Raw genomic sequence first — 27,629 nt, forward strand, 5'->3', positions numbered from 1 at the left:
GCTGAGTTGCACGTATCGAGATCACACCACGAGGACACGAATGCATTCCAAAGCAAGTACAGGACACATGTGAAGAACCTGATTGATGTATTTCGTGATACTGGTAATCGTTTTGAAGAAGAGCATCTGTCTACAGTTGGGTTCACCAGACGTACAGCGCCAGAAGATTAGTGCCAGTCTGTCCGCATCGCAGCTACCACAGGAGCCAAAATGTATGAGGACTTCGTTTATAACCGTCTAATGACAAGCAAGCAGTCCATACACGATGCTATAAAGAAAGTTAATATGCAGCTTTTCAACTGTAGCTTGTTGAAAGTTCGTTGCAAAGATATGATGAAACTTGCTAGTGCACACAAAGATTCTAACCTGTTCTGCAAGATGTTCATAGCATGTCAGGAAAGGGAGGGCGATATCAGATAATTCTTTTCTCATGAGAACACAATTTAACCTCCATCAATATCTGAATTTGGAGATCTCAGACTTCCTACCTCTAAATCAGATATTTTGAAACGTTTTGAAAATTTTGATGTGTATACAAGTACTATCATCCCCCATTCCTCGTGTCTCGTCGTCGATGGAGCGATGCTGGTACACCAACAGCAACCAGAAGCAGCGAAAACATTTGCAGAATATGCCAAATTCGAGACACTAAACGTGGTCTTTGACCGCTACATTGAAAAGAGCTTGAGAACACAGACGCGTCAGAAGCGTGGGCAGGACGACCGCTTTGTTGTCAAGTCAACGGGACCGTTTCCAAACAATTTCCAGAAGTTCCTTGCAAACGATAACAACAAGGAAAGGTTATTTCATTACCTCGCCAAAATAATAACTGTAGCTGATATTTCAGAAAGAGAAATATTCTGCACAAGAGGAAATGAAGTCTTATCCTCTTCCTTAGACTTAGATATTACTGGTATTTCTCCCTCATCCTGCATAGAAGCTGATGGAAGAACCTTCTGCACGTCCGACATGCCGCAGAGAAGGGACACAAAAGTACAGTTGACTCTGATGTTGTTATCGCTCTCTTTGCGTTTCTGCATCTGTCACCCACTCTGGAGAAACTATGGATTGATTTTGGTTCTGCAAAGATGCGACGTTTCATTCCTATACACACCATGTGCACGAATTTACCTTCTGGAACGATAGATTTCCTGTCTGTTGTCGTTTTTTTTTCAGAGTTTTACGAGCTGTGACACAGTGTCAGCCTTTCTTGGCGTTGGCAAGACAAGTGCATGGAATACGTGGATGGCTTTTAGAGAAGTGGATACAGATTTCCGGGAACTGTCAGTCGTTCATTCTCACGATGTTGTAAGCTACCAATCTCGCATGCTAATCCAGCGATTTGTGACGCTCATGTACAACATATCAAGTAATTACTTGCGAGGAACTCAACGAAACCAGACGTATTCTATTCAGCAAGAAAAATCACACAATAGACAGAATATCTCCAACCGAAGACGCATTGAATCTCCATACAAGAGCAACTCTTCAGTGCAAGATCTGGCGACAGTGCCTCAAAAAAGATGTGCATGACGTTGAACCCCTAAACTGGGGTTGGAAGGAAACAGATGACGGACTCGGTTACCAACCTGTGTGGATTACGTTGAGGAGTATGTCTGATAACAGTCGACAACTAGTGACATGCCGTTGCAAATTTGCGCTGTACTTGGGAAATGTACTTGTATTAAGAACGACCTCGTCTGTACGTTGCTTTGCGAATGCGAAGAACAATGCTCATAGTGATATCACTATGAACACAGCAGCTGAACTTTTTTTAAAATGTGAAATGAATATGAGTTATGTAGATATGTAACATTGTAGCAAACATATAAAAGTTGTAGAATTATAAACTGTATTAGTTTGTACTTGATATACAACACCTCTACAATAAAAACTCCCGGTGAGGTCGGGTGACCGGGGAGGCCATTCATGCAGTTAACCCTTATGGGACCTTGCCTTTTTAGGTAAATTTTAGAGTTTCAGTCAAGCAGCTATTGCAACAAGACTATTTATCGTAGAATCATGGTTCATACCTAGGTTTTTTTTGTAATGAATCTGCGTTTTCAACTGTACTAGTCAAGTTTCCTTATTTTGTACCTAAGGCGTAAAATTCTCACCCAGAGTGGGAAAAACGGAAATCACAAAAAAAAAAAAAAAAAAAAAATTGGCACCAATATCTCCCCTCGAACATGCAAGTGGTACATGACACGAACATGCAAGTGGTACCAAAAAAACTTTGCTTTATAGTGAATGGAATGAGGTATGAAGAATTGTGCCCCCAAAATTAGTGTAGATGCTCTTGCCGATTTACCAATTTCCCTCAATAATACATTGTCAGTCAATTGTTTTTAATGAGCTTCAGCATAAAGACTATTCTTCGCAAGAACATGAATCGTACCTTTTGTCTTTGGAGTGAATTAACCTTTCAAGTGGTACCACTCGCATGTGGATACCATGTGCCTATGGACGGAAAATTACCTCCAAAGGGAAATTTTGTCAGAAAAAAATCACTCTTTTACAAGTTTGGGTCCCTTTCTCCCCTGTGTTAACGCTTGGATCTCAAAATGGCCTAAAACATACTACATGGTGTATGTAATATCTGTGGAAAATATCAATCTCATATCTTGAAAACTAAGGACGGTAAAGAAAATTCCCCCACGTGGAAAGCATAACCCATACTACTTTAAGGAAAAAACAAAAACTCCCTGACACGTCCCTATCTATTCGAGGATCATAATTCGCAAACAATTTCGTGTCAAATTAGGGTAGCTTTCAAATGGTACCACTCACATGTCCCTATCGTGTCCCTGAGGGGGGGAAATCCCGAAAAAGGGAATTTTTCCTGAAAAAATCTCATTCTTTTCAATTTGAACGGGATTTTCTCGCTTCTGATACACAATAGGGAAATTATAATAGTACAGTTGGAAACAGTATTTCATTACGAGCACAACGACGTACGAATCATGATCCTAGAATAAATAGAAATGTGTCAAAAAAATTACCAAAAAGCTCTAAAATTTATCCAATTTTTTATTCTTCAATGTTCGTGACGTCACCACCCGTAGGCATCGCACGCGTGACTGGAAAATGCCCATGAAACGCATTCTTTGATGCTTCCACGCTTGAATAAATGCAAAAAGCCCGGTGCGAAAAAGCTTAACTAGAGACATATAAGGCAAATTTTAAAGGTCGACGCTGTGGTACAAATCTGATCCATCGGTCCCCAAAGGGTTAAATGACTAAAATCGGAAAATGTTTGCTATTAACTGTTCCTTATTCTGTTTGGCAGCAGACTGGAGAAGAAGAAGTGTTTTCTAAAGCTTTCATGTAAATATTTAGATTAAGTTGCTAGAAGTTAGCCATTTTCCAATATGGCGTCCAGTGTCGACCATAATGATCCTACGAACTGTCTCCCGGTAATTTTCCAACCTTGGATGGACATGTAACAAAATGGCGAACTTTCATGCTGGTAACCGGAAATGCAGGATACTTACGCTAACATACCACACTAAAGAGGCTATCCGTATCGGTGAGAACTGTTCCGTCAGATTTCTTTAATAATAATAATAATAATAATAATAATAATAATAATAATAATAATAATACACTCACATTGATTTTGAAATGCCAAGAAATTCTAATGGTAGATATGTAGTCGATATTCGAAACAAAAATAACCCAAAAATTCACCCCTTTCCACCCACACGCTTCCCCATAGCAAAACTAACATAAAAATGACTTCTGTACATTTTGATCTGTCAAAATCATGTATTAGGTCATTCAAGTCAAAATTTCATAATGTCTCATGTTCAGCGTCCATTAAATTAGACGATTTAGTTGTGATTTTGTAATACGAGAGGTGCTCACAGGTGGGTTTTAGGCGCATGTTATGCCCATGAAATTATTCGAGGGGACGTGATTTTTCATTGAAAATGGTACAATCAAACTGGAGAATTGTAGATTGATGGGGAAGAATGGTACATTTTGTAAAAGAATGGAAAATTTGGGGGAAGAACAGTAAATTTTGTAGAAGAATCGTAAATCAGTAAGAGAACAGTGGTAAATTTGGAGGGAAGAATGGTACATTTTGTGGAAGAATTGTAAATCTGTAAGGAAGAGTGGTAAATTTGGGGGAAGAATGGTAAATTTTATGGAAGAACGGTAAAGCTGTAGGGAAGAATGTTAAATTTGGGAAAGAATTGTTTATTTTGTGAAAGAATGGTAAATTTGTAGGGAAGAATGGTAAATCTGGGGGAAGAGTGATAAATTTTGTAGAATAATGGTAAATCTGTAAGAGAACAATGCTAAATTTGGGGAGGCAGAGTGGGTAAATTTTATGGAAAAACGGTGAATCTGTAGGGAAGAATGGTAAATTTGGGGAAGAATTGTTTATTTTATGAAAGAATGGTAAGTCTCTAGGGAAGAATGGTAAATTTGTGGGAAGAATGATACATTTTGTAGAATAATGGTAAATCTGTAAGAGAACAATGCTAAATTTGGGGGGGCAGAGTGAATAAATTTTATGGAAAAACGGTAAATCTGTAGGGAAGGATGGTAAATTTGGGGGAAGAATGGTAAATCTGTAGAGAAGAATGGTAAATTTTGTAGAAGAATAGTAAATCTGTAAGGAAACAATGATAAATTTGAGGGAGAATTGCTAATTTTCTGGGGAGAGAAAACCAAAATTGGGGAACAATGGTACATTTGGAGTACAAAACAGTACGTTTAGGGAGAATGGTAAATTGGTAGGAGAACTGTACATTTTGGGGGAAGAATAGTAAACTGAAAGGGTTGCGCCATACTGTTTATTAATTTATTTTTTCTTTAGTAGTCTCATTTGAGGAAATGAATTTTTAATGCAGGCGTTAGTCACCATCACTGAAAGAAAAATCCGATCCAGCATCAAATTACTTAATACAATAAAAGTAAACAACACACAGCTTAGCAACAAAATTCAACGAAGTTCAACAGCAGTTTTTGTTTAATTGAATTATTTTGTAAACCTAGTTTGAAAACGACAATCGACAAAAGTAATCAAGGTTTTAAAACTAATTCTCACTTATTTCCTCATAATATTTTCATAAAATATTTTGAATCAAGTAATATTAGGGTTACGTAATACTATACGAACTTGAACTGGTACATGGCGAGCACTGAAATTTTGTTTGGTTTCTGTATTAAATAAGGCCTCTTCAAGATCGTGGACGGGGTTCGCCACTAACTTGGAACAGCCCTGACTGGAATAACTCTTTTTCTCTTCTTTCTTTCCCTGGCTCGTACATAATTCTTGCTAATCAATGATTACATTTTCATTTGACGTGTATGCATAATAAACAATCTGTATGTAGTACGGAAGAGCTAGAGAGTGAATTGAACCTATGCTCCCTTGCGATGATTAGAGGATTCTTCTGCTTCTGAAGAAGGAAGTTTTCTTTATCTTTATTTCTCTCCACTTGAGTTTTCGTATGAAAAATGTGTGCAGGGATGAATAAAATATTAGTTGGGAAATTTTTGAAAGAGGCTAAGAAGAAGGGGGCAGTATAATGTAGAGATGGGCCTTAGAAATATGTCTAACAAGATCCGTGAGGTTTGACTTGTCAATGGCAGGGCTTTTATTTACTAGTCGAATAACCTTTTAGTTTCTTAAGACATACAATTAATTACATATACTTTGTATTATAATCGGAGTATGACAACGACTTCGATCCTGGGGAGACCAAGGAGGTACGTGTGCCCCAAAAAGTTGCTTCAGCTTCTCACGTCAGTATCTGAACTTTTTTTTTTTTTTTTTTTTTTATTCAATGCCTGAAATACACATATCTGAAGGTCCGTCTTCCTTTAAAGTTACACAGAAATCGGTGCCGCTGATATTCACGATATAATACTAATCATATATACAGAAATATAGACATTACATTTATATGCTGCATGTAGGTAAAGAAGTTATAACATAATGTGGGAAAACTAAATACATTAAAATACCAAACCAAACGTGACTTGAACGAAGGGAATATCAACTGTAAAAGTAGGAGGAAAAACAGAGTATTTGGTTGCCTTCGGTACTTTGATTTGTTGTATATTAGAGTTTAGCGCTCTTTTTAGCGCCAAGGCTATATGAGACGTGGATCCAGAATTTAACGAGATCTTGAAAGACATTATATCCGACTGTAAATCCTTCCCGATTATTCCACCTCGAAAATGTGAACGCTAATCATTTATTTTATTTGTTTGTTTATACCTACGTTGAAGTTCTCTACAGTACATAAATTGTCTTAATACTTAGTATATAAACCATGCAAGAAAATAAACAACAGAAAAGACTGAGATTGCGCAAAATAACATTTAAATAGGTGAAAGAAGATTGTGAATAGATCAACAGAGAATTACGATAAACTTTACTATGGAGTACCATACAATATGAAGCAGAAGTATACGATAGAATAGAAAATAGCGATGAAAAACAACTTCCTTCGAAATTTTAGTATGAAGAGAATTGGGAAAAATAGGTAGAAGGAATAGAAAAGCAGTGTGGAAACGTTGGAAAAGATGTGAGTAGGATATATATATATATATATATATATATATATATATATATATATATATATATATATATATAGTAGAATAAAACTCCATCTCCGTCCAACGTTAATCAATGCAGGAAATATTTAATCAAGGATGGAGTTCTGGGAGAACTAATCCACAGAGGGAACAAATTCCCCTCGCTATAAATTTTAATAATTTGAAATAGATAATCCATAAGAAAAAAATAAGATGAAAATTCTCTTTCTTTCCCTATCGGGTAAAGATATGAATTTATCATTGCACTGAAGGCCCATTCTACGCTAGTCTAGATTGAAAATACTAACATTTCCTACTGCTCCTTGCGAAACAGGTCTTTATCCCCTCAATTTCTTGGATCTTGAACGAGGGAAGGCCTTGATTGGATATATATATATATATATATAACTTTAGAAAGAAAAAGAAGAAAAGGGAAGGAAACCAACTAGTTAGGATATTCAACAAAAAATTGTATCCAGGAACATGATGGAAGTTGCTGTGGAAGAGGAAAATAATTTTAAAATGTTATAATTCATTTTAACGGGGGCCGTAAATTTGTCAATTGCCGAGACTAGTAACCAGCCAAGAACTCACAAAACATAACGATGATGACTTTCAATGCATTATGTCAGTTCATGTGTTAAATAGGCTGGAACCCATTCCCTTTCTGTCTTTAAGAAACGCGGGCTGGAAATCTTTGTAAGTAATCGATCATGGACGGGAACACTCAACTAATAAAATTAACATAATATAAACATAATTAGCTAGCTCAGGTTGAAAATAGTGTGTCTTATCACCAGAGCAATCATACATCTCCTTGTAAATTTGAAATATTAAATTTAACACTATTGAAACGTTGAGCGGAATATCGCTTTACACATCTTCAAATGATTTTGTACCGGAAACTCAACCTCTGAACCAACAGCAATCTATCAAAACGCTTTCTTTTTCTTCCCACTCTGAATTTTATCAACTATCATCGACTAATCCATCCTTATGATTGATTAGCATTGCACTGCAAAGTGATCAGGAGGTTGACCACCGTACTCCTATCATATTCTCCTCGATCAATCACTTTTACAGCTCAGTTATTTTGACCGCACACTTTCAGAACATTTTTGCTTTTCTCAAGCGAATAAATAAATTTTCTATCTTCACCACTAGAGGGCAAAAGTGTGCCATGAAGATACTGGTACCATCTGTTGGCCAACATGAGTAACTTTGTAATAAGCAACTTGCTGCTCTTTTTCTTTCTCGTATAATTTTTAATGGTAATATCGCGTTTTGCTGACAATCTATAAACAGGGGTGCTGATCCTGGGGGGCCAGGGGGGCCCGGGCCCGGGCCCCCCAAAGCTCATGTGGGCTCCCTTATTGTATTTATGAATATACAATATTTGGCATAATTTGAATGCAATTTGTCTTAACATCCTGATATATATACATTTTGCATATGAATGCCCACCACCCAAATTTACAAAGAAATCGGCGCCCTTGTCTATAAACTCCTAATATGAATAAAAATAGCTAGAATAAACGGAAGAATAGTTGCTGTCTGATAGTTGAGGGAAGATGAAAACACTAGACATGCAAGAAATATTAAATATTAGATTGAATTTAATCGGATCTCTCAACAATAGGCACTTCAAACTAATCAGCTAATAGAACAAACATTTCTATCTTTTATATAAAATGATTTCATTCATGGTCAGTTGTCTTTCTTTCAATAAGATTAACGTATTATTTGAATCATAATCACATTATGTATTCGTTTCCTGGACACTAGGTGTCACACAAATATCCATGGAGTGTGTGTGTAGGCCTACTACTGCAAGCTAAGAACAAATTCAAGTTCTAGTTATTTCGTTTATAGAACTAATTAATTAAACTATTTTAGTTTAACTACTGACTTAGTTTAACTACTTATAAATTTAACTTTAAGGATTACACAACCGGAGGTTCATCGTAATTCGCATCAGAAACAAAACCACGGCATTGGAATCCCTTGGCATGACTAAGATATTTTGCTAGGGGGACAACAGTCCCTTGCTTCTGACTTCTGAGAGTTGAAAGAAATTTACATATGATTAAATGATATTCTAGGGGGACAAACATTGTTCGAGGGGTCCATCCCCTCTACTTACACCTATATTGGAATCTGTCATGATAATCTAGCCATGATTTATGTTATCTTATGACCCTGTTTTACATTCAATGTTGTCCACGTAATTTTCTACTTATGTTAAGAAGTTATTTTTAATAAATTATTGTGAATATTTAATACATTATAGGCCTACGTAAGTAATTACTGCATTATTTATACTAACGCGTTATTTTACTATGTCATCAGGGAAGGGTCCGAATGGGACACTCGAGTTGCCGAACAACATGTATCATATATGAAAGAGGGTGTGAAACTATGTTCATATGCAAATTTATAGCGGCTGAGGGCAACATGGAAAAGCAGGAGAGCTGGAAGAAATATGGCCGACCGTAGGGCCCAGCAACAGAGAAAGCTAAGAAATCACTCGTTCCGTGCTTGAATGGTCACAGAAATGAAGCTAAATGTTTAGTAATAGAAGCATAAGATCTGCTATATGTAATGATCATCCTGGCCACCATATTAAAAGTAGCCATCTTGAATTCGGATTTACAGTGTAAAAGAGAAAGTGGGTCATGTGGCATAAGGAATAGCACTTCAATTTTACCAGGAATGCATTGATGTTAACCATTCTGTAGTAACTATTGTGAGTTGAAAAGTAGCATGCAAAAAGTACGCACAGAAACTCTGTCAAAATCTCACTAGTATGGCTCAAAAGCTAGAATTTGGAGAACTTTGGTTTGTATACAGACCAAGAGAAAATTGTGTTTACATGGAGAATAGTTGCGAGTAAGGAAAAGATGGTCATTGACGACAGAGAAAAAAGAGACCAAATATGAGTCCGTGCCACTTACTATGTGTGCTGTTTGCAGACAGAAAATACGCGAGAATACGAGCTCATTAGCTAATACTGTATCTGCGTTATCAGTGAAGTAGTCGAGTTAGCGTGGTTGATAGGGAGGTTAATGTGCCCTTGATCGGTGAGCCACTGTTGAGGAAGTGCTAGAAAGTGACAAGTTATCTTCTAATTCATCTTTTGGAAAAGTTATTTCCTCTTGTGAGCATGAATATCAATTCCCAGGTAGTTGTGCGTCAGTTTCGGACATGCGACAATATTCCCTGTGCAGAAGATCAGTAATGTTTCGAACGCATCAGGAAGTTATTAATGAATATTGATACAATAGTCGAAGAACATCAAACATTAGAGATTGATGGTTGCGTGTCAGATGAGGACGAGAGAGAAATGACCGTGATAAGAGTAGTCACAGTGGCCCTCGGGAAGAAACTGGTGTAACGGTTGTAACTCAATGCATGCTTGACGATATAGTAATTCTGACCAGAGTAGTAGTTCGTTCTATCCCCACCTAATAAGGAGCCTGCAAAATATACGAAGCCAACAATTAGAATATATGTATTACTACTGGATGGAGACAGAAAAAAACTTTAGGTAAATGAAGCAAAGTGTGATCTGTGTTTTCAGGCTACAAGTTTCTGCCCTTCGTAACTTTGAACGAAACCGAAACAAACTGTCTGTGAGAAAAATAAACCGTGAAATATTACTACGTTTAAAAAGAACGCAGGCCATGAATGGAACAGTTCATCGTCGGACAATTAAAATGTGTTTGATGCATATAAAACAGGACATGGATCCAACGGGCACTCTACAATTCCAAACATCTTGGTCTTGAATAAAAAATAACTAAATAAATAAATAAAAGCGTAACAATATTGTGTCGCGCAAAATTACTTATTCCGTGTTCAAAATAGCCAAAGATGAACAAGAGTTACATCAAACTGCAGAAAAGTTCTTTGCTAAAACAAAGTGTATGATCGTAAAATAAAACCTCAATTTAAGCCAAGTTTTTAATAGTTCAAAGTAGATCTGACAAAGAAATGCATTCAGGCAGGATACTGGCCAAAAAAAAAAAAAAAAAAAAAAAAAAATCAAACGAGTGTATTGTAGCATAGGATCAACGACAGCAGTTACGCACTCGTATATGATAACGCCCATTATATCAATGGATGGGTAACTGTTATCGCCATTATTCCTTATATCCGCTGAACCTACGGGTAAGTTCCCTGCAATGATGCCTGACATCCCTTCGATATCAAGGCATTTGCTAGAAAATCAGCAAATATGTGCAAGGATGATTTGAAGTTTTTTTCTTCAGGAAGTATTTTCGCCATATGTGCACGACAATTCCATCTTGCTGTTGATTGATTCGTGGTCTTGTAACAAAAATGATAAACCGATGCATTCCACTGCTCCGGATAGTATTGAGTTTCACAAGAATCTGATACCTCCTAAATGCATTGGACGTATTCCACCTCTCGACATTGCATTCTTTCGCACGTTCAAACAGTACGTGAGGTTTATCAAGGATGCTGCATTATATATTGATGGGTTTCATGTACGACATCGTGACAACTTCATCCGTCTCCAAGCGTTTCACACTTCCGGTTCAGTGATCCCCGGTTCACCAACTTCATTAAACATGCCTTCTACCTATATCTTCTACCTATGGCTGGATATCTTGAAGAGAACCCGGGAAAATTCCAGACTGAAATGTCCTTTTGTTTTGATTATGAAACATAATCGGATTGTCAGCAGCACCAGTATAATAATCCGTTTCGTCAGATATGGACACTGTAAACAGCTCTTATGTTTTCATCATACTCTCGTAGATACTATTAACATCAACTGTTCTTCATAGATTGGTATGTATCTTTATCAGTATACTTGCTTAATTAATGATATATTTTATTTTCTTTGAGAAGAACCACTTCGTAATTGTACCTGTAATCCCCAGTCTTCCTTTGTGTCAAGTGTTTTAACATGACGACAATAATGAATCTTTAACACTGCAATATTACCAGCTCTTTGCATGTGCAAATGTTCTTTGTAATCTTTTTCTAGATGTGCATTCTGTGCCATTATTCTAACAGGTTATTCCGACGTTTGTTCAAATATCCCCTCATGACTTTCTTGCAGATTACTTCTCAACTCACAATAGAGTTACTGCAGAAATGTTAACACCAATGAATTCCTGGTAAAATTTCAGTGCTATTTCGTATACCACATAACCCACTTTCTCTTTTACATTGTGAATCCAAATTCATGATGGCCACTAAATATGGCTTCCATGATGTTAATTACATATAGCAGATCATATCATATATCTACTAGTAAACATTTGACCTTCATTTCTGTGGCCATTCACACACGGAACGAGTGATTCCTTAGTTTTCTGTTTGCTGGACCCTACGATCGGCCATACTTTTTCCGGCTCTCCTGCTTTTCCATGTTGCCCTCAGCCGTTATAAATTTGCATATGTACACTCATGTCCAAAATTATTGTCGCATATCTGTAAATATGTTGTTGCATGAATATACTTTGATAACGAATTCACCCAGTATTTCTTATAATGTTAGTATGTTTATAATCGGCAAAGACATGTATGTGGCAAATTTCATGTCAAAAGAGCAGTAAATAAGAACAATAAAACGAATATAAAACTTTCTTGTTGATTTAGCAACATTTTGTTTTACTCATTCTAATTTTCGTATTTATAATTCTTTTCCTACGAAATTTACCACAAATATAGTTTTCCCGATTATACACATAGTATCAGTATTAAAAGTAAACTGCAAAATCATTATCAAATTTTATTCTTACAAGAAGACAGTTATAGATATGCGACAATCATTTTGGACATGAGTGTACATAGTTTCACACCCTCTTTCATATCTGATACATGTCGTTCGGCAACTCTAGTGTCCCATTCGGACCCTTCCCTGGTCAGGAGACTTTCATGACTTCCACCGACGATATGCCCTTCTTTATAGTACTCCTTCATTTTCCTCTTGAACTATATAAATGTATCTTACACAGTGATGATTTGACAGGTGGCACAGAGTGAGTTTCACCCCGGAGCCACGAAATTTCCCGGAGAATATCCTATCGTACTCAATGTAGATTCCCATTATTTTCGTAATACTAGCGATTCTTTGCTCCCAGTGTATTAAAATCCCCCTCCCCTCCCCGGCGAAAATCTTCTGAAATCATCACTGCTTTTTCCCATAAGCTTCTCGATTAGTACTGTATGCATCCTGTGCCAATTGTCGCTTTATTATCAATATGATGTATCTTCTTACTATTGCGAAACTCCTTATCAGTGTGTATATATGACTTTCTGTAGTCAGCTATCTATTCTCTCCTTTCTTCTGGAATGTTTTCTTCAAAATTTTATATTCAAAAACAACGTTTATACAATTCAAAAATTGCACAAACAAATTAAGTATTCATGCGGATTTTCCGTACTTCACACACGACTATTCTGACTATTCACGTAACCGGAAAGGTGAAACCATGCCTCATCCGTGAAAAACGTTTTGTCAAGAATCCCCTCATCATTGTTTTGCAGGAAGGACAGGAACCAGTTCAAAAGCCAACACGCGCCGGGCGATCGGCGTCTCTCAGTTCATGCACGACCGAAATTTTGTACGGATACATGGAAAGTGACTTCCGGAGAATCTTGTGAGCGGAACCCACGGACACATGGGCCTGCTGAGCTAGCCGTCTAACCGACCCCTTTGGACTTTCCAGCATCACGTCTTGCACCTCCGCCACCTTCTCTGCGGATGTGGCTGTGGACGGCCTACCTGATTTCGGAGCATTATGAACCCTTCCGGTCTTTCGAAACTTGGTGGTGAGGTTCCGTACAGCATTGCCGTTAGGCATCTTCACTCCTGGGAACTTTGCTGCAAATGGAGCTTCTACTGCTGAGGTAAACTTGTCTCTATTGCGGAACACATGCTCCACAAGAAACACTCTTTGTTCAATCGTCAGCATGATGACCTGGATCACAATGATGTCACACAAGACGTTGGTCTTCAATCAAACCGGACCTGTGAACAAATACAAATACCTGGTCAAATATGGTTCAAATATGTTAAACAATGGAAAATGTTGTATTACTAATTGACAATCATATCAGTCATCACTTAGCACACCACAACGCGGCACTGCATAGTTACTTTCTGAACACCCGGTGTTTTTTATTCAATGACCCTACATAGCCATTATGATATTTATAGTCATCGAAAAAGATGGCATATATGTCGTTCTTATACTTTTGTTAATAACTTTAAAAAAAAAAAAACAAAATAACTATACTAAGGGACAATATTTGTGGCACTCGAAGGTGCCGCTCCGAGTTCCTTTTAAACAAATGATAAAGTTATTATACTGCAGAGAACGAGATGTATTTGCCAACTGTTCACTTGCTTGCGCTGTAGCGTGTCTGCTTGCCCACGCTCTGACGTCCCCATTAAACCTAATCAATCAATCAGTATGCTTAGCCACACCCGTTTCCCACAGGGCAACGTCTCGTAATAGCCGTCGTTTCAGGTCAGTTACCTAGCCTACACATCATTGATTGCGTAATACTATACAAAGTGTTACGTTCTCTTTACTGAATAATAAATGGTGTACTATTAAGTAAAAATTATGAAAAACGAATAAAAGCTTTCGAAATGTGGGTGTGAAGAAGAATGGAGAGAATCAGCTGGATCGAGCGGGAAACGAATGAGAGGGTGTTAAAAATGATGGGAGGAAAAGAACAACTTTAAATAATATTAAGAAGAGGAAGAGAAACTGGTTGGTATATTGGGTAAAAAGTAACTCTATCATGAAGGACGTGCTAGAGGATTTAGTGGCAGAAAATAGAGGGAGGGGGCGAAGGAAACTACAATTAATGGACGATGTCAAAAAAAATTGTACGTGAAGACGAAGAGATTAGCAGAAGACCATGCGAGCATGGAAACTTCTCAGTTGTGACAGGTGACCTGCAAATAATGGCAGATTATTACTCATTATTGCTGGTTACTGTATATCATCCTTACTGATCTCGCTTGGACTATTTTAATGCTGCTTTGTGGCTAACTTTAATTTTCGAAAATCACCTTTTTCTAAAATGAATAAATGTTAAGTAAAAACGTAAAGAGTTACGAATTCTGTCACACAGCTCTCGGCCTACATTCAATCTTTCCACTTCATTTGCTGTACTTTCACTAGCCTTACAATCTTGTTCAAAATTTCAACGTTTTTCCAAGAAATATTTAAGATTTAACCACTACCACCAGAATATCAGTTCACTCCTTTTTTTCTCGGACAGTTGTCATATCACTTAATTTATTGAATTTCTTAAATTGCTTGTCTTTACTTGTATCACTTACCTTTCATCAACATTATTTATAGTCACATTTAATTCTGTGTCACCTAAATACGACAGCAGAGCCATTGTGGTGTAAACAGGCTTCTTGAAGAATTGCAAGTGGGGAGGATCCGTATTATTCATTTGAAATCTGAAAATAATCAGTACCGGTATCAAATATTAAACAAATAATCTCATTTTTGTACAGTATTAATTATCTATATTATAATATTCGACAATATTGATTTTAAATTAAGAATATCGCAAAGTTTTAGTTAATTAAAAATTAAAGAAATTAAGTATATATTTTCTACTAGTACAATAAGCAAAAGATCAACAAATTCTTAAGAATTATTTTTTCAAGTGAAACTAAGGAGAAATGGCAGCAACTTTGAATTGAAACAAGAGGATTAAAATGCGTGAACTACTAATATTCTTACACAATTCCTAACTATTATGTTTTTAGGTCCCGAAGTATGAGTATTAGCACTGCTTTCAGATACGAAAATGTAATTACTAGCAGTACTGTTAAGGTGGATCACTAGGTGTTCTCGGTGCTATGCTAAACACTGATTGAATAGTGCGGCGTTTCCAGATGGTGTCGACTGTTTACTGATGGTAAGATAATAAAGACTAATCATGGAATTCTGCTTGGATACTTACCGGAGAAATTAGTTTTCGACCCTTACCGCAATCTCGCTTCTCGAACTGCAACGCTAGAATCCAGGAATTTTCTTATTGTGACTACTACAGTAAATGTACAAATTTGGCAACAACGCATTATGGCGTTTTGTGCAATTTTTGTCTCAAAATCTATTTCCTTAAATGTAAATTAATATTTAAGTAAAATATGAAACACAAGACGAAAAACAGTCAAACAATATATATTTTGTAATAAGATTGTTACTTTAAAATAGTTTACACACACAAATAAACATTTCATAAAACGGAGCACTTCTAGTAAGATCTAACAGAAAGTGCCATCTTCTGTGCTCATTGTAAAACGAATCAAATATTTTCTTTTTTATTTGTTACATTTTTCTATATCAGGGGACACAACCAAACGAATCATTGTCTTGTGCTGTAGGTGAAACATTACTCTATCTTATAGTACAATATTTATAATATGTAACGTTTCATTGCTAAGTAGTTAATGGAATAAGCTTAAATATGTAGTGACTTCCGGGTGATGATCCACCTTAATCACTGAAATATAAAATCTTTAATGTTTACGTCCTACTTCACTGGAATATAATATGTAGGCCTACTAGTCTAATACCTCCAACATTGAAACAAAACTACTACCAAAACTTTTAGAGAATAGTTTTCATGGGACAAAAGATGTAAAATAATAATTGAAAAACTTTCCTTTCCTTTCTAGATCGCACGAAGTTATTAGAATATTTCTATGTATAAAATTCTTCAGTGTTTCCACAACCAATATCTGTTCCTGTAGCGTTTTCTATGTTCATGGATGATTTGTAGTTAGTGTGAATATTTAACAGACTTTTTAATATTTCCAAGTTCAATTCAACAACTTCTTTAATCTTATTGAAGAGAAGAGATTGCAAAGAATGGCCTTAGTGATGAAGTTGCTACAGAACTGACACACAATCATAGTCATACGTCTTGCAAAGAAAATCAGAAAAATAAACACACTGCTAAACAAGACTGCACTTATTTAATATATTAAATGTGTTTTTATATTAAATAAGTGCAGTCTTGTTCAGCAGTATGTTTATTTTGTAACCGAAATACTACTGTTCTCATCAGTGAAGTGTGCATTACATAATGTGCGTTCTAAATGCCGCTTCCCTTGCCGAGTTCTGTGAATAAATATGTAGTTGAAGGTGCATGGACACAAACATCGAAAGGGGAAGAAGTTTTGCTCATAGATGGTGGAAAAAGTCCGTATTGTTTCCTGGTAAGCCAAGATTGGATTTTTTAAAAATAGAATTTAGTACTCTATATAGAATCATGTAGATTCGTGTTTGGAACATAGTGTATAATATTTTGGATACATACATTAATTCACATTTGGATATTTACACTGTAGTACTCTGCTTAGTAAAAATGTGTGTAATCTAGTCATGCTCTCGTCGTTTCTTATTTATACATGTAGATTATTATATGATTTATATACTGTGTGTTCTGGTTCAATAGGATTTCAATCTGCGTTTATTTCGTGTAATGACTGTATATTCTTGGTATTTCATTTTAGAATGCTTTTTACACCGATTTTTTTTACACAGATTTTAGAATATTCTCTTTTCACATATTTTTGGGACCATTGGAAACCTTCAAAAATTGTGGCACTCAGAAAAGATAATGATAGATGGGAAACGTTTAAAATTTATCCAAGTATATTTTTACAGTTAAGTTGTACTAGAAGTACGCGTATTTGGGACAATTCTTTCCACTCCTGTTCTTCTTATTGCAAAGCAGAAGTCAGTCATTCTACACACATATGCTTGGGCAAATCAAGAAAAAAGCTGAAGATTGTTGCTTCCAATTTCGTGTCCAAGAATTTATGACCGACTTTAAACAAGCGGCAATAAACGCTAAAAGATAAACATTCCAGCAAACAACAGTACGCACTTGTTTGTTTCATTTTACCCCATCTATGTGGAGAAAGGTACAAGATATTGGGTTGGCTCCAGTCTACAAGGCTGATAATCACGTGAGGAAATGGATTAGGAGACTAGTTGTATTTCCCCCTATTCCTCTTGAAGACGTACTTGATGCATTTCTATATATACAAGACGTTGCACCTGACATCCGAAAGGCACAGGTTTTCCTAGACTACTTGGTGGACCCCTATGTTGACGAACTGGATGCAATCTTCCACGCATAAGTGCAGCAATATTTGAAAATTTACTCTTTTTTATTGTTATTCACGATGTACTAATTATATTTTTATTAATATTTCAGGTCAATATCGAACAAGTTTGATAACAACAGCGAAAGAACCACTAACAATCCCGGCTTGGCATTCCATGTTTAATAGGTAGTCGATAGAAATTCATCTCAATATATACAGTACATTTTGCTTTTGAAGCAAGAACAGTTCGAAAATGCGGCTTGAATGCGGCTGCTGGAAGATTGTGGAGACGTTTAGACAGTCATATTTGGGTCTTTCATAGCAAGTCTCTCTGCAATTATTGTCAGTAGCCAATTACAGTACACAACCCATTTACCTATGTCCGATTCATTCAGGTCCTGTATAGGTGTTACTTGGTATAGTCTCAGTTTCAGAGGCTCCAGTACATGCAGACACATTGTTCGTGACACATCGACTTGCTGGGATATTTTCCCGGTAGACTTTGCGGGCTTCGTGATATCCGCTGCTGAATATCATGGACGATCTCCGGTTTCCGCCTACTTACCACAAACCCGGTCTGACGTCATTTTTATACTAGATTCTGAACACAACGTTCCGCACGATCCCAACTCGCGCCAAGTGAGCTTTGTGGTGGACAAACACCGTGTGCGTGAGTTTTCTCGGGGTTCTCCCGCTTTCTTCATTCCACCATTTCACTCATTTCTCATCATCACCGTCTCCTTTGCCCTAGCTGGCATAATCATGAGACATAAAACTTAAAATATTCCATTTCATTTTTACAACGTTCCGCAACTAGTTTTGTTCCTGGATACCTGCCAGTGAGAGCCGTTTGCGTGTTATTAATTAACCCCGCCCACACATATTCTTCCATTATCACAATTCGCTGCTGACGGTAAAACCCGTATTTTCGTCAGACTTGGTTTTATAGGGGGTTCACTCGGTCCGGACCCCCTTCCAAACATCATTATTCGACTAATATTTGTTCACTTTCCTCACTCTAGTATACTTGTTTAACAGATAAATTTTATTGATGTAGCCTAAAGATTTGATTTTACACTTCATCTGTACTCTTCTCAAACATAATCTAGTTGTTTCATTTTTTCTGAGAATATAGGTGGCAGTAATTAACATTTATTTATGTCTTCTTGGGTGCAGGAATAACAGTACTATATAGACGTATTGGACCCACCCTGAAAAAAAAAACTTGGACTCATCCCAACAAAATTGTCTAGGTACGCTCCTGGTTGGTTGGATTACAGTTTTGTATCTCTTTCAGCACTGAGACTATATGAGACGTGGACCTACACTACAGCATAATGTGGGATCCGAACTACATAAGCTCTCGACGTGTCTTGTTTACCAACTAAATAACTGCACATCGGACGGTACACCGACGCCACCATCACGACACCAAGTAGAAACAGACCCAGCATGGTGCTGAACAACTGCGCATTGGATACCACTATGGTGTCGGCCAGAATTACTAAGAGAATTATACGTAATTATTTGCTCGTCTCTGGTATTACTCGACTGGGCTACTTTTATGTAACTGTATGACTTTCGGATAAGGTTTCGTTTATGACCCCCCATAAAGTGGAGGAACATAAAGTTGTTTTAAACGTTATTTTGATAATTACTTGTGGTTATGTTAACATAAAGAGTGGCGCCGACGCCGAGCTGACTGATACATTTCAAACTTGCATATTGCTCAGGGTGATTATTCACATGCGCACGTGGAACCGGTTTGTGACAGTCCGAAAGTGAACGTGTTTTGCGCTGTTTGCAGAGCAAAGGTGTATGGACCATTCTTCTTTGCTGAGAGCACCATCACTGGCATTGCCTATCTTGATATGCTCCAGAACTTCCTTGTTCCACAGTTAGATGAAGATGATCACTTATGGTGGCAACAAGATAGCGCCCCGCCACACTACCTGATAGACGTAAGGAAATTTCTTGATCAAGTTCCCCAGATAAGTGGATAGGTCATGGTGGACCAATTGCCTGGCCATCACGGTCTCTAGATTACATGCCACTTGACTTCTTGCTGTGGGGGTTTGTGAAAGATAAGGTGTACACTTCTCCCCTACCTGATAATGCTAATGAACTGAAACTTGCATCACAACAGCCATCGCGGACGTTACCCCCGAAATGCTGACTACTGTTTGGCAGGAAATCGAATTTCGTTGAGATGTGTCCAGGGTATGGCAGGTGCACACATTGAGCCATAATGGATTTGTCACCAAAAAATCTTGAAGTGTTTTGCAGTATAATCACATATAAACCAAGTCTGTATGTGGTTCCAATAAAGAATTATAACTGACTGAAGTTGTAAACCCTACAAAGAATCACCCAATATTAGTTGGCGGGGTGAGAACCGAAAAAGGAAAGAACGCCACGTTAACTGGTCAGTTGCAATGGATCATTGGAGCACAGAACATCGCATTGCCTCAGTTTATAGTTATTAAGAAACTAAGTCTGTGCCAAAAGTTCAACGTTTTATTATTTATAGATTAAACCTTAAGTTGGTCTCTCGACGTTCACAGCAGTTCACACTGCTCTTGAAGTTCCATGTTTCATATCCAATACATTACCAGTCATTTCAAACTTCTTCACACAAGCCAATATGGTACGAGACGGCGAGACGGAATCTTACCATGTCGACCAATATTAAAGTTTCGTCTAAAACATTGTTGCATTTCTGGCACAGACTTACTTTCGTAACAACTACAACTGAGGTAACATAGTGTTCTGTGTTCAATGTTCCATTGCGACTGACCATATCGCACATCCGGTGGAAGACTGTTACAAGTCATAAAATACACATTTGTAGAAACATGACATTTAAAGTTTGTTATTCTATCAACATTGCTCCCAGGAATACTGGTATTTCTGCCATCTAGGGATTAATTTGTTCAGTTACGTTTCTGCGAAAATACCACCAGGTAGAGCTCACTCCTCTCTCTCTCTCTATTCTCTTTTAACCGATGATAACTCAAAATTTCCATTTTTTTTCAGTTGTAACACTCTTCCAACGGTTCTGCGATACAACATGGCGTTCTTTCTTCTTTCGATTCCTACTCTCCCAACCGACATAAGTTAACGCTTACGCAGTATTCAAGTTTGAAATATATCAGTGGGCTTGGCGCCACCTTGCACCTTACCATTACTCCAGTTTCATTTCCTACTTCAGTTGTAATTGTACAATTTCGCAAATAATTGCTAATTTCCTGCTTTCTTTATTCTTCATTAACTACCTATTCTATGCATTCATATTGTACAGGGTGGTCCGGAAGTGGGCGTACCTCCCCTTTAGTTTCGACAGTATAGTGTTAGTTATGGGAGAATGTGAGTACACAGTTACCTTGAAGTCTTAAGAGTCTTCAGAGTCTAAACACGGTTCGGTATAATCACTATCCATGTCGTAACACAGCTTAATTCTGCGCCAAGTTCTCGCAGATGATTTGCAGAGCTACTCCGGGGTCACGAGGGTGAAGGCATGTTCCAGAGATGCTCGTAATTCATGCGTTGTATGATATCGAGTGTTTCTTACTTGTTGCTTTATGAATCTCCAGAGAGAATTGTCTGGTGTTGTCAGATCGGTACTTATTGAAGGCCAGGCAAAGGGAGCTATATTGTTGAAACCAGAGGAGGGTAGTCCACTTCCGGACCCCCTCTATTACTGCGCTAAAGTAGTGCCTTTAAAGTGTTCACTGTTGCGAACCCTATCATATTCAGAAACACTAATGAACACAATATTTCAATGGAGACATCATTATCTCTGAATTGCTGCGGTGTATTTACAATTGAAAAAACTTTTAGAAAGACCTTAAAGTAGCTTTTTCAACCAAACTGTTTTGACTTGTTTTAAAAGATAAACAATCACAAATATGACATTATGATTTTCTCAGCTTTGCGCCCTTTCCTATCGCAGTTTATACGGAGTGCTACGTTGCCACATTTTCCTGGCGCTATACACTCTCAGCCGGACGGGTATTTAAACTTGTCATGCACTCTGTCCGGCACTTTTTAGATATTTTTAAAATTTTATGTCTCCACAGATTTTAAACCAATTTCTTAGAAATTAACAGGATATACAGTAAATGTGCCAAGTGTTCAAAATTAGAAAAGCGAACTCTTATTTTGTTTGGATTTGCATGTGATGGTCCTCGAAAATCTGTTGCTTTTTGTCAGTTTTTCACTTACTGCACGCAGTACAAAATACACTTGCACAGAAACAAATACAAGCACAAACTTTATTATACGACACAACCTTAGTTGATATGTAATATCGAGTTTACACTTCACAGAAAATCTGTTTTCAGATCTAGGAGTCCCAGTACGCCTCTTTAGTGCTGTACATTTCGAAGCACTTTCCCACGCAAAGTCCAACTTTATATATCAGGCAATAAACCAGGGATGCAAATAAGCAACAAAAGTTTACTCGCCCAAGAAAAAAGTTACTAGCCCACATCACATAATAATAATAATTTACTTAACTTCCATATGATATTAAATACTCGCCCGCACCGATGAACCACACGCCCCGGGCGAGTGGTTATTTGCATTCCTGCAATAAACGCTAATATTTATTAAAAACTTCCTTTCACCTTGCGGATGCTACGTACTTGTAGTTTGGATTCCACGTTTATCAGTAGGTCCACGTCTCATATAGCCTCACTGCTGAACAGGACGTTCAATTCAAAATCAACTCTTTTTTTTTAACTATAAAACTTCATCGGTAAAAACAGCTGAAACACTTTATATGCGGAATACTCTGTACATAGCCCAGCATTTTGATCAATTCCCGGGACACCACTAAACAGGGGTTTTGCGTTTACTTGAATTTTATCCCTCCAAGCTACATCAGAATCTGTCTTTGAATAGGAACGACACGTTTTTTTTTTTTTATCTGTCCCGGCGCAGCCTCAGGTTCACTTGAAACAGAGTTACTATCTTGTTCACTCCCGAATACGCCACTGAGCACAGAATAATCAATGTCATTATTATTCATTACTAACTCATAACCGTCTGAGTCGGAGTCATTCATCAGTTCTGCAATTCCATTATCGCTAAAAATTTTGCCTCTTCTTTTTGTAATACCGCCGCTCGTAAAGGAGTTGAGTTGATTTTAGTTTAGCGTCCCTTTCAGCAGCGAGGCTATATGAGACGTGGACCTACTGATTAACGTGGAATCCGAACCACATGAGCTCCCGCCGGGAATCGAACCCGGGTCTCCCACGCCAACCGCTCGTAAAGGAATATCCATATATATATATATATATATATATATATATATATATATATATATATATATATATATATATATATATATATATATATATATATGCGTGTGTAAGTTTTTGACGCCTATGAACCGAAGGGAAGTGTTGAAGACGTAATCAGTGCGACGTGATTAGACGCAAATACAGCCCTCGTCAGCTACTCATTGCATTGTTTTCTTTCGTTGAAAGAAAACAAACGACCCATTCTGTGTTACTGTACATTCGGCAGGGGAATTGATCGCAGAACTTGGGTGAACACGTGATTGCCAAGGCTACATTTCTTTTTAACCTTTAACATGTTCCTAAGCTGGAAAGTGTATACTGATAGATCTTGAGGTAGAAATGGAGCCATTGTTAATAAGTGTTCAGGAAGATAGCAGGAGCAGCGATGAGTCAACAAACCCATTACGAAAGTGAATGAAGTAAATAGATTAAGAGATGAGTTTTTGGATGTTTTATTTCAACGTTTTATTTTGATTACATTGAGATATGTAATGCATTATTATTATTTTTATGATGTTGTGAAAGATTATTATAAATACTTTTTCCTATTACATTCTTTATGAAGTAGGCTTCACGCTACAGGCTTCCTGAACGCGACAACACTGTACGACAGCAGTGCCATACTTCCACTTACTGTATGCTGTATCTTCATATAAGCGCGGGGAATTTAAAGGTTGGGCTGCAACATGGCTCACCGCTTAACGCAGAGAATATGTTGAAGTAAAAAAATTAAAAATAAATACTCTACCAACTAAACCTTTTTTGTTAATAGATTCAAATATTTGGAACACTAGACTTCGTAATTTTCGAACAGTGTTTTGTACGTTTCTCTACCTACCATGGTAAAGGAGATCAGAGTGTCGTACATTTGTTTTAATTACACAAAAAGTATCAAGGGATAAAAATTGAATTTTTCACAACTTACAGTTAATGGATGCATCTACATATTGTACACAGGAAATTATTTCACGTGATCTCTTTTCTGAGATATAGTTCTATAAACATTGATCTACCAAAAAAGTACGAAAAATACGCACTTTTTCATTAATTTTTATTTCTTTCTCACTACATAGTACAAAGAAAATTTTTATGTCTTAAGTATTGAAAAGACAACATTCCAGCAATTCCAACGAGGTACGACAATGCAATATAAGTTTTGACTGAACGTCATGGCAGCACCACGAAGTCAGGGACCTATCTTTATGAAATGGATAGTAGAAGTACGCATATTTGGGACAATACTTTCCACTCCTGTTCTCCTTATTGCAAAGCATAAGTCAGTTGCTCTACACACATATGCTTGGGCAAATCAAGAAAAAAGCTGAAGATTGTTGCTTCCAATTTCGTGTCTAAGAATTTATGACCGACTTTAAACAAGCGGCAATAAACGCTAAAAGATAAACATTCCAACAAGCGACAGTACGCACTTGTTTGTTTCATTTTACCCCATCTATGTGGAGAAAGGTACGAGATATTGGGTTCGCTTCAGTCTACAAGGCTGATAATCACGTGAGGAAATGGATTAGGAGACTAGTTGTATTTCCCCCTATTCCTCTTGAAGACGTACTTGATGCATTTCTATATATACAAGACGTTGCACCTGACATCCGAAAGGCACAGGTTTTCCTAGACTACTTGGTGGACCCCTATGTTGACGAACTGGATGCAATCTTCCACACATAAGTGCAGCAATATTTGAAAATTTACTCTTTTTTATTGTTATTCACGATGTACTAATTATATTTTTATTAATATTTCAGATCAATATCGAACAAGTTTGATAACAACAGCGAAAGAACCACTAACAATCCCGGCTTGGCATTCCATGTTTAATAGGTAGTCGATAGAAATTCATCTCAATATATACAGTACATTTTACTTTTGAAGCAAGAACAGTTCGAAAATGCGGCTTGAATGCGGCTGCTGGAAGATTGTGGAGACGTTTAGACAGTTATATTTGGGTCCTTCATAGCAAGTCTCTCTGCAATTATTGTCAGTAGCCAATTACAGTACACAACCCATTTACCTATGTCCGATTCATTCAGGTCCTGTATAGGTGTTACTTGGTATAGTCTCAGTTTCAGAGGCTCCAGTACATGCAGACATATTGTTCGTGACACATCGACTTGCTGGGATATTTTCCCGGTAGACTTTGCGGGCTTCGTGATATCCGCTGCTGAATATCATGGACGATCTCCGGTTTCCGCCTACTTACCACAAACCCGGTCTGACGTCATTTTTATACTAGATTCTGAACACAACGTTCCGCACGATCCCAACTCGCGCCAAGTGAGCTTTGTGGTGGACAAACACCGTGTGCGTGAGTTTTCTCGGGGTTCTCCCGCTTTCTTCATTCCACCATTTCACTCATTTCTCATCATCACCGTCTCCTTTGCCCTAGCTGGCATAATCATGAGACATAAAACTTAAAATATTCCATTTCATTTTTACAACGTTCCGCAACTAGTTTTGTTCCTGGATACCTGCCAGTGAGAGCCGTTTGCGTGTTATTAATTAACCCCGCCCACACATATTCTTCCATTATCACAATTCGCTGCTGACGGTAAAACCCGTATTTTCGTCAGACTTGGTTTTATAGGGGGTTCACTCGGTCCGGACCCCCTTCCAAACATCATTATTCGACTAATATTTGTTCACTTTCCTCACTCTAGTATACTTGTTTAACAGATAAATTTTATTGATGTAGCCTAAAGATTTGATTTTACACTTCATCTGTACTCTTCTCAAACATAATCTAGTTGTTTCATTTTTTCTGAGAATATAGGTGGCAGTAATTAACATTTATTTATGTCTTCTTGGGTGCAGGAATAACAGTACTATATAGACGTATTGGACCCACCCTGAAAAAAAAAAAACTTGGACTCATCCCAACAAAATTGTCTAGGTACGCTCCTGGTTGGTTGGATTACAGTTTTGTATCTCTTTCAGCACTGAGACTATATGAGACGTGGACCTACACTACAGCATAATGTGGGATCCGAACTACATAAGCTCTCGACGTGTCTTGTTTACCAACTAAATAACTGCACATCGGACGGTACACCGACGCCACCATCACGACACCAAGTAGAAACAGACCCAGCATGGTGCTGAACAACTGCGCATTGGATACCACTATGGTGTCGGCCAGAATTACTAAGAGAATTATACGTAATTATTTGCTCGTCTCTGGTATTACTCGACTGGGCTACTTTTATGTAACTGTATGACTTTCGGATAAGGTTTCGTTTATGACCCCCCATAAAGTGGAGGAACATAAAGTTGTTTTAAACGTTATTTTGATAATTACTTGTGGTTATGTTAACATAAAGAGTGGCGCCGACGCCGAGCTGACTGATACATTTCAAACTTGCATATTGCTCAGGGTGATTATTCACATGCGCACGTGGAACCGGTTTGTGACAGTCCGAAAGTGAACGTGTTTTGCGCTGTTTGCAGAGCAAAGGTGTATGGACCATTCTTCTTTGCTGAGAGCACCATCACCGGCATTGCCTGTCTTGATATGCTCCAGAACTTCCTTGTTCCACAGTTAGATGAAGATGATCACTTATGGTGGCAACAAGATAGCGCCCCGCCACACTACCTGATAGACGTAAGGAAATTTCTTGATCAAGTTCCCCAGATAAGTGGATAGGTCATGGTGGACCAATTGCCTGGCCATCACGGTCTCTAGATTACATGCCACTTGACTTCTTGCTGTGGGGGTTTGTGAAAGATAAGGTGTACACTTCTCCCCTACCTGATAATGCTAATGAACTGAAACTTGCATCACAACAGCCATCGCGGACGTTACCCCCGAAATGCTGACTACTGTTTGGCAGGAAATCGAATTTCGTTGAGATGTGTCCAGGGTATGGCAGGTGCACACATTGAGCCATAATGGATTTGTCACCAAAAAATCTTGAAGTGTTTTGCAGTATAATCACATATAAACCAAGTCTGTATGTGGTTCCAATAAAGAATTATAACTGACTGAAGTTGTAAACCCTACAAAGAATCACCCAATATTAGTTGGCGGGGTGAGAACCGAAAAAGGAAAGAACGCCACGTCAACTGGTCAGTTGCAATGGATCATTGGAGCACAGAACATCGCATTGCCTCAGTTTATAGTTATTAAGAAACTAAGTCTGTGCCAAAAGTTCAACGTTTTATTAGATTAAACCTTAAGTTGGTCTCTCGACGTTCACAGCAGTTCACACTGCTCTTGAAGTTCCATGTTTCATATCCAATACATTACCAGTCATTTCAAACTTCTTCACACAAGCCAATATGGTATGAGACGGCGAGACGGAATCTTACCATGTCGACTAATATTAAAGTTTCGTCTAAAACATTGTTGCATTTCTGGCACAGACTTACTTTCGTAACAACTACAACTGAGGTAACATAGTGTTCTGTGTTCAATGTTCCATTGCGACTGACCATATCGCACATCCGGTGGAAGACTGTTACAAGTCATAAAATACACATTTGTAGAAACATGACATTTAAAGTTTGTTATTCTATCAACATTGCTCCCAGGAATACTGGTATTTCTGCCATCTAGGGATTAATTTGTTCAGTTACGTTTCTGCGAAAATACCACCAGGTAGAGCTCACTCCTCTCT

The 27,629-nt window shown here is 37.6% G+C and overlaps 1 protein-coding gene across 2 annotated transcripts in view; it reads right to left on the bottom strand.

Moving 5' to 3' along the window:
- The window catches only part of LOC145689034 (alpha-L-iduronidase-like), a gene marked incomplete at its 5' end in the record, with an annotated part of 81,016 nt that overhangs the window by 39,347 nt on the left and 14,040 nt on the right, over positions 1–27,629 (bottom strand). For both annotated transcript variants that reach the window (XM_081763176.1, XM_081763172.1), the window contains 1 exon segment: positions 14,897–15,025. In XM_081763176.1, the coding sequence (XP_081619302.1) occupies positions 14,897–15,025 (129 nt within the window).

Source organism: Thermobia domestica, chromosome 1 (genome assembly GCF_964235325.1).
Source record: "Thermobia domestica chromosome 1, izTheDome1.hap1.1, whole genome shotgun sequence".
NCBI classification, from domain to species: Eukaryota; Metazoa; Arthropoda; class Insecta; order Zygentoma; family Lepismatidae; genus Thermobia; species Thermobia domestica.